Source organism: Myotis davidii, unplaced genomic scaffold (genome assembly GCF_000327345.1).
Source record: "Myotis davidii unplaced genomic scaffold, ASM32734v1 scaffold404, whole genome shotgun sequence".
Lineage (NCBI taxonomy): Eukaryota > Metazoa > Chordata > Mammalia > Chiroptera > Vespertilionidae > Myotis > Myotis davidii.
In genome coordinates, this window is record NW_006295824.1 from 169,876 (window position 1) to 185,693 (window position 15,818).

Below are 15,818 nucleotides of genomic sequence, written 5' to 3' on the forward strand. Positions count from 1 at the left end.
GATTTGGTGCCTGCCTGATCGCCCCTAACCGCCTCTGCCTTGGCCCTCGCCACTGTGGCTTTGTCCCGAAGGAGGTCCAGAAGGATGTCCAGAAGACGCCTGGTCTAATTAGCATATTACCCTTTTATTAGCATAATGTGTGTGTGTGTGTGTGTGTGTGTGTATGTGTGCATGTGTGTTTAGTACTTCAAGTTTAGTACTTTTTGTTTTAAAAATATAAGAAAGATTGTTTTTCTCTCGATCTCATCAAGGAGGCTTGAGAACAAACTATTTGCTTTATGGGAGAGTATGAGGAAACCGACTTATTAGCACGTATGTATTACTATAATCTACACCGTCTTCTTAAAACTCTCCTTAGGACTTTCTTGGACTATTGCCAGCACTCCAGAGACTAGCTAAAGCCTAAGACAAATAATCCTGCCACAAAGGTCTCTTTAGGTTTAATTAACAAAAATCAGCTTATAACATATATCAACATTAAGCAGATAAACTGCACATATTCACAGATAAGTCCTGGGCAACCTTTATCTGTGAAACCCATTCCATTTATGTACAGGTGATAATGAAGACTTATTTTTCTTCTCAGGGTAGGGAAGACATTTGGGAGTTCTTGCTTCTTTCAGCCCTTACTGGAATTCTTCTCTCCACAGGCTTTCAGAATTAGTGAAGAATTCCTCTCTGCTTTCCCCTAACAGAATTCTCATCTCCTCTCTCCACTGGAGTTGCCTCCATCCCCCTAATGGTATTAGGCAAGGATTTGGCTTCACTTACAGACTTCCAGGAATCCAGGGTCTGGCATGTGACTCTCCCCCAGAAGTAATAAGAGAACAGCCAGACCCCTCTCTAAGCTGATAAGATTTAACCCTTTTCTTTGGTGGGAGCCATTTTGTTTGCTTTAGGTTGTTCTTTTACTGTTTTTGTTTTTGTTTTGTTTTTTTCTAGAGTCATTTCTTATCCTTATTAGAGCTTCCTGGGGTTTCCACTCACTCAGTCTTTTGACAATCATTTACTATTTTAATATACGTTGTATAATACATTTGTTAAACATTTATCCCAGAAGCAGCTACTAAAAAGGCTAAACATTTTTCTTTCTTAATTGAATTTATTGGGGTGAAATTGGTTAACCAAATTATATAGTTTTCAGGTATACAATTCTATAACACAGCACCTATATATTGTATTGTGTGTTCACTACCCAATGTCAAGTCTCCTTTCATCACCATTAATCCCCTCTATACCATCTTCTACCTCCCTCTCCCCCTTTTCCCTCTGGTAATCACCATACTCTTGCTTTTGTCTATAAGTTTCTTTTTTTATTTTTTCTTAATCCTCATTTTTTTCACCCAGCCCCAGAGGCTGAAAATTTTTATTCTAAATATATTTCACTCTTTATCATACTTTAACTTGCTCTAAAGATAATTGCTATTCCTCACCCATGCACTATAAAATTAAATATGATTAATCAAAACTTGACAGCAGAAGTGAATATGCTCTGCATTCCTTTTTTGCTTTATTTTTCTCCAAGGCAGTGTTTCTCAACCATTTTTTTTTTCATTATGCCTCTCTAAGGAGTCTTTTTTGACATTTTTCCCCGTAATTGCCCTCTCCATGAAGTTTTAATACTTCCTCTATAGTGTATATCTGTTTATATACTCTATGTAGATCTTTGAATTATACATACAAGGAGTAAGATATTTTTCACCCACCGAGAACCAATTATTGCTCGCTCTCTTGGGAAAAATATTGTTCTATCTGAGAATGTGTTCTCCAAAGTCCATATTTATAGGGGTGCACCTGAGTACACTTGCCCAAGGTCAATATTTCTATCCTCATTGCTTGGTAGCATATGGAACAACAGGAGAAAATAGGTCAGAAGCACTGGGTGTTCTTAGGGAAAAGAGATATATTTTATGCCCTCTGGCTATTTGCAAAACTATTCATACATGTGGACTGGAGACTAAATTATATTCTCTCTTTATTAACATATGAATATCTTCCTTTTTATAAGATGTTATTTTCCAAACTTTATGTGTGCCCCCTCCCCCCGCCACACACCTATACTAACTGCAAGTACATTCAGATGTGTTTCAAATTTATTTTCCATGTTTGACACAAGGGTCAGATTTGTTTCCTTTTCTGCTTCTGTGATAATGTTAATGTTTTCATTTTACTCATATAACCAGCATTGCATCATATCTTTCACTATTTGATAAAACCATTCTCAAAATGATTTCCCATGGAGTTCATCCTCAAGCCTGGCCCAGTGGCAACAAATTTTTATGAAATACACATAATACATAAGACATTATTATCATGGCTTAGCCAGAGGAATGTCTTGTAAAGGTGTAGTTTACTAAAAAATCAGTCAATAGATGATAGATAGATAGATAGATAGATAGATAGATAGATAGATAAGCTTCTCTTTTTCCTTGTTAAGGTTGTATAAGAGTAATTTTTTTTACCAAGAAGAAATTGTGCCTCAGGTAGATTCCTGAGAGGGAAAGTTCTTCACAAGACATTTTTAAGAACTTCCTGAAAACTTCACCAAGAACTTGAAGGTCAACCCGTCTATTAGTAAAGCTTCCAGGAGAGAGATGCCAGGGCCCAGACACCTGGCCCCTGCCTGTTTCCATTCCCACCCCCATAAGCCAGGATATGGCTTGGTGGTACTATTTTCAAAAACATGCTGCAGGTTACAGATGCTTGGAGTTTTACAAATCCTCCCAAGTCTTATCATTCCAATACCAGAAATTTCACTCTCTCCCATTTGGACCCTAACATTCACATATGTAACCCTGCAAGTGAGTGAATATAATGCACTTTTTAGGTTAGTAGCCCAGAGGGCCATCCTTTGACTCTAATTTTCAACCATACAATCCTTACCCCTGAAGCTACAGAAGCTACTCTTTGAGAAAAACCATGACAAATCCCTGGCTCTCCAGCCATACCTTAACCTACAAATTTAAATTTCTGAGCTGGATATTTTTTTCTTTTAACTCCCAGTATAGACAAAAGCAGGCAGCTCACTTCTCATTTCTTGAATCCTTTATGCCTATGACATTATATTTTGCTATGGACTTTTAGCACTTGGTCTGCAAGATGATATACTTCACTTTAGATGGTCATAGGTAAAAGTTTTCATAAATATCACCACTGGTTTCTATGCACTACTAGTGTTCTCTCCTTCAAGGATTGAAATATACATGACCTTCAAAGACAAGCAGGCCAAACAGTCCATGGTTCTCATTCTTGCAGCTTACCACTGGTGACAAATGGTGGTCCAACTGGTGTTCAGTGGCTGAAACAGAAACTACTTCACTGCCCTGGCATGTGTGGCTCAGTTTGTTGGAATGCCATCCCTTGCACCAGAAGGTCATGGTTCAATTCCTGGTCAGGGCACATACCTGGGTTTTGGGTTCCATCCCTCCTACTGTCAATGTTCCTCCTTCTCTTCCCCCTCTTCTTCTTCCTCCTCCTCTTCCTCCTCCTTCTCCTCCTCCTTCCTTCCCCTCTCTCAAAATCTATGAAAACATCTCCTTCAGATGCATGGTGAGGGATTAAAAAAAAGAAAGAAGACCCGGGCTCTTGCTCTCGGGTCTAAGTTAACATCAAGCTCCAAAAGAGAAGAGCTTGATTATGTTTCCTCTTGATCAAACGATCTGTTAATTTAAGAGGCAGGTTATCAACCCCACATACAGTCAACATGCAAAGGTGATGCAAGCCTAGGATAACTGCAATAGACACTCCCATTTAAAAAGTGAGTGGGGATGTGCCCTAGCAGGTTTGATTCAGTGGATACAGTGCTGGCCCGTGGACCGAAGGGTCCCAAGTTTGATTCCAGCCAGGGGCACATGCCTGGATTGCGGACTTGATCCCCAGTGTGGGGCTTGAGGGGGGCAGCCAATCAATGATTCCCTCTCATTATTAAGGTTTCTATCTCTTTCTCCCTCTCCCTTCCTTGCTGATGGTGTTTCTACCAATTGAATTCTCTTACCATTTCTGTGGGCTTCCTATGTGTGTGATCATTTTGTGAGCTTCTCTACCTTGGACTGGAAGTTAAGATTCTGTGTGAAAACACTCTTGAAATGCATAGAAACCTTTTGCTCTGGTTGAGAAAATTTATGAAGTAACTTTTCAATCTTCTGAACTCTACACAGGGGCTTCACAGCCATACCCTTGAGATGTTTACCCTGAGTCCATTAAAATAGTGAGATTTTGCTTGGAATCTCCTTAGCCAAATACAATAGTCCATTAGTTGCATTTTCTATTTCCCACATTATTGAGATGACAGTATTGCCAAACTTTCTGCCACCACAAAACAAAGGTGTTGGGGTTATTTTGTTTTTTTTTTCTATCCTCTAATGACAATTTCCTCCTCATCCTTTCAGCTATCCCCAAAGTCTCCAAAACCTTCAAGCTTCTGCCGGTTGCCTGGTCCCAAAGTCCATTGCACCTGGGTTATTTTCTTACTGCAGCCCCCATTTCCAGTTACCAAATCTACTTTGGTTGTTGCTGCATAACAAACTACCCCCAAACTGAGTATCTTATAAAAACAAATATTTTCGTATAGCTCCTAATTTTGTAGGTCAGGGGTTTGGGCAGGTCTCCTGGGCCTTTTGTACATGGCTACAACAGAAGTCACTCAGTGGAATTCAGCTGGGGTGAGCATAGTACCTGGGAGAAAATAATCTGCCAACTTCAAAGAGACCTTGATTTTGAGATGATATCATTTGTTGTAAGCAGTATATTGTGTATCATGCAGTGAGAGCTTAAGGCCTGGATGGAAATTAGGGAGATCTCACTTTTTGTTCCTGGCTTTATAAAATGGGATTGGTAAAGACAATTTATTCCACATGTTCTCATCAGTTAAAATAATTTTTCCATCATGAAAATATCCCAGTATAAATAGAAAGATAATTTTATAGAGGAAACAATATATCAACAGGTTCAGAAATGGACCAGGACAAAACTATAATGTAGAAGTAAAATAATCACATTTAAGTGTTCCTGAAAGTTTTATCATCTACATTGTGCTAAAACCACCATAAGATTTGCATTTTATAAAGTATGCATGTACTCAGATTTATAAATTCAAATAGAAAAGCACACCCACAGGTTGCCAACTATTTTATGAAAAGTAAAAACTTAAGGAATTTTTTTAAAATGTATTTTATTGTTTTTTTACAGAGAGGAAGGTAGAGAGATAGAGAGTTAGAAAACATCGATGAGAGAGAAACATCGATCAGCTGCCTCCTGCACACTCCCTAATGGGGATGCGCCTGCAACCAAGGTACATGCCTTTGACGGAATGGAACCTGGGGCCCTTGAGTCTGCAGGCCGAATCTCTATCCACTGAGCCAAACCAGTTAGGGCAAAACTTAAGGAATTTTGACACTTATCTTTTGCCTGTGATGATACCTTATACCCAAATACATTTAAATGTGTCAGCATAATCCCAGATATCTGTAAATATAGAAATATTAAAATGTGTGGTGCTGTCTACCAAGAAGTAAAATACCTAATGATTGATAACATTTTCTTTTAATTCTGATTTTGGTGGGTTGCATATGTACTATTTAGGTAATTTACTTAAGAACAAGTTGTAGATTTTTAAAGTGGTTATTTCATTTGATGCAGAAGAAGCAAAATTTTATCGATTACTCTCAAGAATTATCCTAAATAAGGCTGCAATAATTGTTTCTAAAAGAAGTTAATTCCTCTACAGCTTTAAAATGCAGTTAATAGTCCCCACACAGCTTCCTGGCAAATCTCCAAATCAACAAATGGCTAATTAAAAATTATCTGGATTGCTCAGAAGGAAAACTCATTCTAAATACAATTTAATTTCATCTTGAACATATAATAATTAACTCACTAAAACTTTTCAAATGGGAGTTTTTTTCCTTTAATATTCATCCTGTATCAGTAAATAATATCCAATATGAGCCCTCATGAATCAAAAGCTTGCCAAAAGACTATAAAGGATTTTCAGAAAAACCACTGGAAATTTAAACATTAATTAAAATGTGAAAGTGTGATATGGTAACAAGCCTCAGTGTTAAGAACAATTTGAAAATACTTATTGAAATAATTTATTTGTGTGAACATTTTTTTCTACTGAAGACAATATAAGAACAAATACAATAAAAATCCTTTGCTAATAACATCTATTCCTTTGCTTTTATTTATTAAACCATGTCTTCCCCCCAAATCCAAGCTGCTAAGTGTCATTAAAATGTGATTTAATAGATTATTAATATTATGAAGGGAAGTATGAAGATTACCACAAAATAACAGATATAGGTTTATAATTTAAAAATCTGTAGGTATACAACTGAAAATCTTGGTATATTTAAACTGGAAACACTTAAGGTAAGGAAACCTAGTTTGTACAATTTATTTACTTTGGTAATATTTGATGTTATATAGGCTCAGAATAAATCTACCTTTATTAGTCAGTTATGTAATATTAGTCCCAAATCTATAATAATAAAAGCGTAGTATACTAATTAGACTGGACAGCTGAACGACCTTCCGGACGTCATTCCAGATGTCCTTCCGGAGGAAGCTGCCGTGGAGGGGGCCAAGACAGAGGCAGTTAGGGGCGATCAGGAAAGCAGTCAGGGGTAATCAGGCCGGCAGGCAGAGTAGTTACGGGAGGTGAGGCAGGCAGGCAAATGGTTAGGAGCCAGTGGTCCGGATTGTGAGAGGGATGTCTGAGGGATCCCATATTGCGACAGGGTGCAGGCTGGACTGAGGGAGGTTCTCCTCCTGTGCATGAATTTCATGCACTGGGCCTCTAGTTACATACAATAGTAAAATCAGACCTGATTCTGATTGGTGGGAAGCAACTAGAAGATGCTCTGACAGTGTTAGATTTTGCTATCATGAAAAATACTTGTAATGTAAGATGAAGCTATTAGGTCTAAATATATTCCTGAAAACTTAAACACAAGGCAAATTTTTAAAAAATATATTTTATTGATTTTTTACAGAGAGGAAGGGAGAGCGATAGAGAGTTAGAAACATCTATGAGAAACATCGATCAGCTGCCTCCTGCACGCCCCCTACTGGGGATGTGCCCGCAACCAAGGTACATGCCCTTGACCAGAATCGAACCTGGGACCCTTCAGTCTGCAGGCCGATGCTCCATCCACTGAGCCAAATTGGTTAGGGCAACAAGGCAAATTTTAAATCAGCATTTTTCTAATTTCAAATTATATTTAAGGCATGCAGCTTCAGGCCCAAAAGTTAGTAATTATTCAATTAATAATAGTTATTAACTTCATCCTTTATGTTGATTGTGGATTGTGATTTTACATATTATTATATATGATATTTATTTCCAAAAACATTTGTCTTTGAAATTATATCAACTTACATTTATAATTCTCCCAATGAGAACTTTTTTGGTATATTAAACAGATAATCTCTATGTCCTTAAAAACACTTTTAAAAAGATGCAAAATAAACCTTGGAAATATAATGCTAAGTACAAGGGCCAGACACAAAAAGCCACATATCAAATGATTTTATTGATATAAAATATTCAGAGTAGGCAAATATATAGAGATAGGAAGCAGATTAGAGGTTGCTAGGGGCTGGAGGGATGGGGGAATGGGGAGTGACAGCTTAGGCACAAGGTTTCCTTTTGAGGTGATGAAATGTTCTGGAAAATAAATAGGGGTGATTGTTACACAATATTGTGAATGTACTAAATGTCACTAATGGTAAAGATTATATGTAGATATTTGACCAAATTTAAAGTAAAGAAAAAAAGGCACACATGATAAGATACATAACACAGTTTACCAGTTTACACCAGACATTAAAGAAACACACTAGTTGGAAGATCTTCAAAAATTATTTTATGGTACTACTAGAGGCCCAGTGCATGAAATACGTGCAGGGGTGGGATCCCTCAGCCCAGCCTGCACCCTCTCACAATCCAGGACCACTCAGGGAATGTCCAACTGCCGGTTTAGGCTCGATCCCACAGCCATCCCTGGGGGATCGAGCCTAAACTGGCAGTCAGACATCCTTCTCGCAATCTGGGACCATTGGCTCCTAACCACTCACCTGCCTGTCTGCCTGATCACCCCTAACCACTCTGCCTGCCTGCTTGATCACCCCCAACCACTTGCTTGCCTGCCTGATTGTCCCTAACTGCTCTCCTGCTTGCCTGATTGCCCCTAACCTCTTGCTTGCCTGCCTGATCATCCCTAACCACTGGCCTGCCTGCCTGGTCGCCCCTAACTGCTCACCTGCCTGCCTGATTACCCCTAACTGCTTGCCTGCCTGCCTGATTGCCCCTAACCACCTCTGCCCTGGCCCCCGCTACTGCAGCTTCATCCAGAAGATCATCCAGAATGTTGTTTGGCTGTCAGGTCTAATTAGCATATTACGCTTTTATTATTATAGATTCCCCGTCCTTGAAAGTATAAAGTGTGTCTCAGCTATCCTCAGAAAAATTATTTTTTCTAATAGTGGGTTCTTAGAATTTCCTATTTGATTTGAAGAGCTGTTGTAGCATTGAAAATAGGATGTTACAAAGACTAAATAATAGTTTATTTTCCAAAATCTCTTTTTATGATCCAAATCATACATTCCAGTAATGGAACAATTGTTTAATGGAAACCCCCCAAATAAATAATAATAACTGCTTTATAAGAGGATCATTGCCCAATGTGTCATTAAATGCATACATTGCAAATTAGTAAGTGCTTTGTGTAAAAAAATGGTTATGTTCGTTTTAACAGCCAATCCAAACAAGTGAGCACATTTTATGTTGGATATAAATGTTGATATAAATTTGGGGTCATGAATGAAAGTACTAGTAGCAGAATTTCCAAGTCTATGTTGCCTAAACCAGAGGAAGCATATAAGCTTTCTTTTCCTACTTGTTAAAATACAAAATGAAGTGTATAAAAGTTTAGGAACTGATTTGGGCAGAAATATGAGGCAGGTAATCATGTCAGCCCTCTCCTCCCCCCCCACCCCCAACACCCCTTAGCTATAGGTTTGTTGGCACAACTTGCTATGAAGGAGAGAGAGAGAGAGAGAGAGAGAGAGAGAGAGAGAGCGAGCGCATTCTTCCTGGCTGTCTAGCCCTGTTTGTGAGAAGGCTGAGAACTGGAATTTGCCAAGAAGAATTGAGTAGGAATACACGAAGTGAGCACTGGGAGGCAGACGGGCACCTCTAGATAAGTGCGGTCTTGGGGAGCACTGCCATGAGCACATTAAGGCTGAGAATAACTTGTTACCTTACACTCATAGAGCTGCATAAATTACTATTATTTTTTCAATAAAAGGAAGCAGTTACTGGCTCTGTGTAGGCCTTTAGCTCTAAATCCAGGAATTCCCAAATTGAATAAATGATATTAGTTGGAATAAATCTCTACTGACTTAAGGAATAATAATCCAATGAACAAGTTTACCTTTCCAGAAATTAGGCACTGCACAGTGTTCTGAATGGAATAGAGCTGATCCTTCAAGAACATGGTCTTGAACTGAGTGGGTGCACTTACACACGGGCTTTTCAATAGAGTTGGCCCTTACTATAGTGGATTCAACCAACTCAGGATCAAGACCAGTATTTACACATTCCCAACTACTGTTTCCGATCGTGGATTCCCAACCACAGATGGAAAATACTGTTTTTGATCTTCGGTTGGTTGAATGTGCAGATGCAAAACCTGTGGATGCAAAATGTGCTGATGCAAAGGGCTGTCTCTAGTTCAGTTTGGGGTGAGTAAAAAGTTATACCCGGATTTTTAACCACGGGGGTTGGCACTCTACCTCCTTGTATTGTTCAAGAGTCAACTGTATATCTTTTTATTGTTTTGCCAGTGGTTTAATTTTCAATCTTGCTATTGCTTGTTTGTCATCCCCCTCAATTCATATGTTAAAATCCTAGTCCCCCCAAAAGGCATGGTATTAGTAGGTGGGACTTTCGGGAGCTGCTTGAGTCTTGAGGATTGGAGCACTCATGAATGGGATTAGTGCTCTCATAAAGAGATCCCATAGAGCGCCTATCACCTTCTGCCAGGGGACAACACAATGAGAAGTCTGCAACCCAGAGGAGGACCCTCACATACTTATTGGCACCCTAATCTCAGACTTCCAGCCTCCAGAACAGCGAGTAATAAATGTTGACTGTTTATAAGGCACCTGGTCTATGGTATTTTGTTATAGCATCCTGAAAGGACTAGAATCAATCTTACATTTAAACAGAGTTTACTGGATGAGACATATAGAATGTTATTTCACTTATTCAACACACATTTGTTCTGACCAATCCTAATAAATTAGATGAATTTTAATAATGATTATCTCCTTTAAAAACAATTATTATAAAAACGCTCCCAAGTTCTAAAAAACAAGGATGCATTTTGTTTATAATTAATATGCTACAATTTTTTTTTGCGAGTCTACTTTACTTTTTGTGAATTCTTAACTTCGTATTTCCATAATTGGTACATAACTAGGTTTCCTTTAAAAAAATTTTCATAATTTTAAAATGGTGCTGCCCTTTTCTAGAGAATATATAAACATATGGATAATGAAGCAGTCAAGGAGAGATTTGAAATAACCTTCCTGAGCTTCTAAATAGTTCTTATAAGATGGCTTTTCCCCCTGTTGGTTTAGTAACTGAGAACTGAAAGGCACTTGCCCAATGGGCCATTATTTCAGTCAGTGGCCCCAGCCGACCACCCTGCCTGTGGTGGGTGGGGATCATAGAGCAGATGGCATATTATGGAGATGTCATTAGGAGCAATTATTCCACTGCTGAGTATTAGTATTCTGCACTTTGTGATGCATGGTAAGCCTATGTTGTGTAGTACTTCAGAAATAGAAAATCTTACAAAAGTAAACCAACAAAGTAATTGTCAGGGAGTTTGCCCTTTGTCCTTATTTCTTTGAGAAAAGAAAGCTATTTTTCTGATCATTTTGAAATTAGCCAGTATCTCTGATTAGGACTCCTAAAAAAAGGAAGAATTTTGAGTTAATTTTTCTATTTGGCTAGGAATCCAGGGATGTTGCCTTAAATGTTCTACCGTCTAGACCAGTGGTTCTCAACCTTCCTAATGCCGCGACCCTTTAATACAGTTCCTCATGTTATGGTGACCCCTAACCATAAAATTATTTTCATTGTTACTTCATAACTGTAATTTTGCTACTGTGATGAATCTGATATGCAGGATGTATTTTCATCGTTACAAATTGAACATAATTAAAGCATAGTGATTAATCACAAAAACAATATGTAATTATATATGTGTTTTCCGATGGTTTAGGCGACCCCTGTGAAAGGGTTGTTCGACCTCCAAAGGGGTCGCGACCCACAGGCTGAGAACCACTGCTCTAGACTAACTGACAAAAATAATGTATTATTCTAGGGATTTCTTTAAAAAATGAGAATGCGCATGTATTAAAATCCATTCAAAAATATAAATGCATCAGTTGGCTATTGCTGCTCTAGCAAATTGCCACAGATTCAAATTTAGTGGCTTAAAACAACACAAATGTATATCTCATGATTCTGAAGGCCATTAATATCTCTGTCCTAAAATATTATGATTCCATATAAGTGTCATGAATTCAAAATATCTCTAGATTTTAGAAATGAGAACTATAAATATTGATTTCACTCTCAGTATGTATTATCTCATATTTATTACTGCCTTTTTTTACTCACATATAACTGTTCTACATAAGTCCATTTAAGATGTTTTTGCATATGCTGCACACACATCCATTAGTTTCTATTTTGCAAAGCTGTTTCCTTCTCCAGTCCATGGTCTTCTGTTATAAGCAAGTTATTTCAAATTGCGTTGCAAGGACTTCTTTAAAGGTGGTATTATTTTACTATGTCATTGTATGTACCCTTTGCACATTTTCACAATCAGGATTCAAAAGCAATTACTATAATTGGTTGCTGGGTATAAATAGGATATGTTGGCTGTAAAGAATCAGCCTTAAAAATTATTTTTTGAAATGCTGAATTTGGTTGTGTAAGAGAGAAGTTTCTCAGTATAATGCTCATTTGCAAGCAGGGCAAAACCCAACTATGAGGAGTGTTAAAACGTAAGTTTCTGGTTTTTCAGGAGATAGTTATTTTTGAGTTTTGCTTTGGCCGCTGGCCCTAAATCAAATACTTAAATGTGTTCAGAAACAAAGATATTTCTGGCTATTGAAAGAAAGAGCACAGTGGATGCAGGTGAACACTTGGCTTTGGCTACAGCTGACAGTTGATTTTGTTCTTGAAGGAAACTCGGTGGCTTTTTTAGCTCACTCTTAGAGCAAAGAGTGTTCCTGGAAGATCCGAGATCGGGTTTATAAAGTTTATCACTAAATCAATAACATAGGGATAAAGAGGTTGAGCCAAGTTTTATTACACATGCTGAGCTTAAAATTCGTTTTATTTTAGCCGCACAGTCTGAATGACTACAGAGTGTTCTCAGTTAATAAATTAGTTACAGCATAAAAATACTTCAAGGTAAGCCATCTACCGGGTCCAGTCCAAAAGAAAATTCTTTACTAGTCAGTTATTTTTTCCCCTGGCAGGTATCACTTGTCTTGCTTTAGCCTTCTCCTGTAGGTAAGGCAGAGAGAAACTGACTTTAGTCTAATTACCAACTTTTGGTGGTGGTTAGGGCTGAGGCACAGACAGCAGAATGGTGAGGGACCCAAGAATTGGTCACCGTGGAGGTGTGCTTCATGGTACTCTGAACTCTAGGCCAGGAGAGGATGACCTGTCCTTGTCTGGTAGGAGCTCGCTCATATATTTCCATTTATAGGTTCTACATACCCTTACGGTTGGTAAGATTTCCACACTATCGTAAGCTTTATGGAAAGAAGCTGATGTGAACTCTGCTCCATTGGTACTTTTGAAGATACATGGGGCATCTAGCAGGCAGAAAATATATTATTTGGTGTGTAACATCAGCTGTAGTCAGAAGATAGAGGACTCGGTGCACAAAAAAATGACTAAGGGAACATATAGATTTGTTACATTCACTACATACTCTAAATTAGATCTACCTGCAAGGTAAGCCATCTACCGGGTCTAATATTATGGAAGCATCCTTTGTGATTGCTTAGCTACTATATTCTGACAAGTAATAATTGGGGATTCAAGGAATAAAAAAATAGATAAAAACTAGTGTTCAGTTTCTCTGAATATCTTCAACCCATTTTTTCACGCAAATGAAGCTTTCTAAAAATGTTCACATTACTCATGCTTGTAATCAAATTTACATGTTTATTTGCTCATTTCAAAAATCTAAGGCGAAAGTTATATTTGTAATGTGTACACAGAATGTGGATATAAGCATTACCTATGACACCCAGCTATCAGTCCTGTTATTTTATACATTAGTCCAGACTTTGTGAACAAGAATTTGGCTGAAATCAGTGACTCTTTCTCTTTCAAATGTAACCATGAAAGGTCTAATTTGGATATCTCATGAGCTAAATCTTCTTAAAGAATTGCTGGCAATAATGTGCCTTTATTATTCTTTTATAACTCTAAAGTCCCCTGTTATTTTTCCCAAGTCACCTATTTTATAGAATTTGCATACTATATTAAACATGAGAATATGTGTCTTCATTATCAAAAAGTATATATGGTCATTTTTACAATACAGAGAGCTTTCAAGAAAATTTCACTAGAGGCATTTCAGATGCTCTTAGATACCCACTAAAATAAATGGTTCTAGAAACTAAATGCAAAGCTGAAAATATTTTACTCCAGGTGTGAGGTAGCAAGCAGCCCGATATTTTATTCTGACAGACCAGGAGAGTGAATTTTGAATAGAACCACAAGACATATGTATGAGAAAAGTGTGTGGCCTTCTTTGGAGGCGTATAGATCACTGAAAACTCAGGGAAAGCCTCAGAAATAAAATGACTCTTGTCGATAGTAATGAGTGATGATTGTGTGGGATGGAAGGCTCACAAGGATGTCAGTGGCTTTTGTTATAATTCAGAGAAGCCCCCCAAAATAGCACATAAGATTCTAAACTCTTTAAAGCAGAAGTCCCCTCCCCCCCACTTTCCTTCTTTCATTGCAGGATTACAGAGTGAATATCTTTCTTCGTCAGAAATGGAACGACCCTCGCCTTGCATATAGTGAATATCCGGATGACTCTTTAGACCTAGATCCTTCCATGTTGGACTCCATTTGGAAACCTGACCTGTTCTTTGCCAATGAAAAGGGTGCCAACTTTCACGAAGTTACTACAGACAACAAACTGTTAAGAATTTTCAAGAATGGAAATGTTCTTTATTCAATAAGGTGAGTTACAGACTTAAATTCCTGATTTGGTTGGAAAAGTGTTGGGTTTTCTTTATTTGCTTTTAGTGAGTGTTTTGAAATTTTTGATTAACTGCTTTCATTGTTCCACCTAAGTTACTTTAATGTACTATTTCCAAATATGTCTAATCAACAATAGCAGACCCAAGTTTTAGATCCAGAAACTGTATGAATAATTCTTGGAAATCCGCTTTTTAAACAAATAGCCTAGGTAATTAATCAGCCAGGTGGGCGAGTGGTTTAAGGGCAAATGAAATGAAATGAAATGGTAGCCAAATCATACATTGTGATTACTAGTATGTTTTTATGTATCATACTCTTGTAATATTTACAGGTGAAGAAATATAGAGATTTAGAGATTTGTTTCTCTGAGATCCATTTTCCATAAATTATTTTTCAATGATATATATTTTTTTTAGATTTCCTGAACTTCTCTGACTATCCTTTAGAAAAGATTTTATTTACATTTTAGTTATTTGGAAGTTAATTCTTAGAAGATCATGTAGCCTTTTACAACTAATACCAAAATATAACAATAATTAATACCAAAACACAAACATCATGCTAATGTATTGTGTTTTTCATATTTTCCTATCTCATGTGAATAAATTTCCTTTCAGTACATACATTACTTTCTAAGGGTGAAAAGGCGACATCACTCTACTCTTAACTGACACTTGTCACATTGCTGAAAACTGACTAATATGTGTTAATATAATCCTGAATAATTCATTGTGACATAAGATATAAAGGAAGATTTCAGGCTTCATCAGTAATTTATCCCTATGCTCCCAAATGAATAGATGACTTAATGGTGAATCCCAGGTAAAAGCAAGAGAATTTTAAACCTTTTTGGAAAATTACTGTAAAAAGTATAAGAATCAAAAGATAGTGGGAAGATGGAACTGCAGCTTAGGCCTGCTCCCTGCTGGCAAGTGGACATCACCCGAGGGCTCCCAGGATGCCAGAGGGATGTCTGACTGCAAGCTTAGGCCCAATCTCTCAGGGAATAGGCCTAAGCCAGCAAGTAGTCGTTCCCCGAGGGGTCCCAGACTGCGAGAGGGCACAGGCCGGGCTGAGGGACCCCCCCCCAAGTGCACACATTTTTGTGCACCGGGCCTCTAGTGTATAATAAATGTAGTTCTTTATCAAAGCTTCACATATTTTAGGAGTTAGCCAATTAATGAGAGCCAATGAAATTTGGGGTATTTTATTGGAAATTCTATGGAGTTTCTGATGAGAGGTTGATTTGGTAAACTTTATAATTTTTATAACTGCTGCTCTAATGCTATGACTTTTCTTAAGAGTATATTATCTATAACTCAGAAGTTAATACAGATAGAAATCTCAGATCTGTATGCAGCATAAATGAGGGCTGATTCAATAAAGGGCCAAAAACAATAATACTGTCCTGCAAAATTGTATTATAGTACTTAGTCTATTGGATTTGTGTCTGGCTCTCTAAAACTGAAGGACTTAGCTTTCATTGTGTTATTAATAA

At 37.7% G+C, this 15,818-nt stretch overlaps 1 protein-coding gene across 1 annotated transcript in view; it reads left to right on the forward strand.

Annotated features, from left to right (window-relative positions):
* GLRA3 (glycine receptor alpha 3) overlaps positions 1-15,818 on the forward strand; it is a 126,085-nt gene that overhangs the window by 42,941 nt on the left and 67,326 nt on the right. Inside the window, exon 4 of the mRNA XM_006770743.2 lies at positions 14,076-14,299. Within this exon, the coding sequence (XP_006770806.2) occupies positions 14,076-14,299 (224 nt within the window). The remainder of the gene's footprint in view (positions 1-14,075; positions 14,300-15,818) is intronic.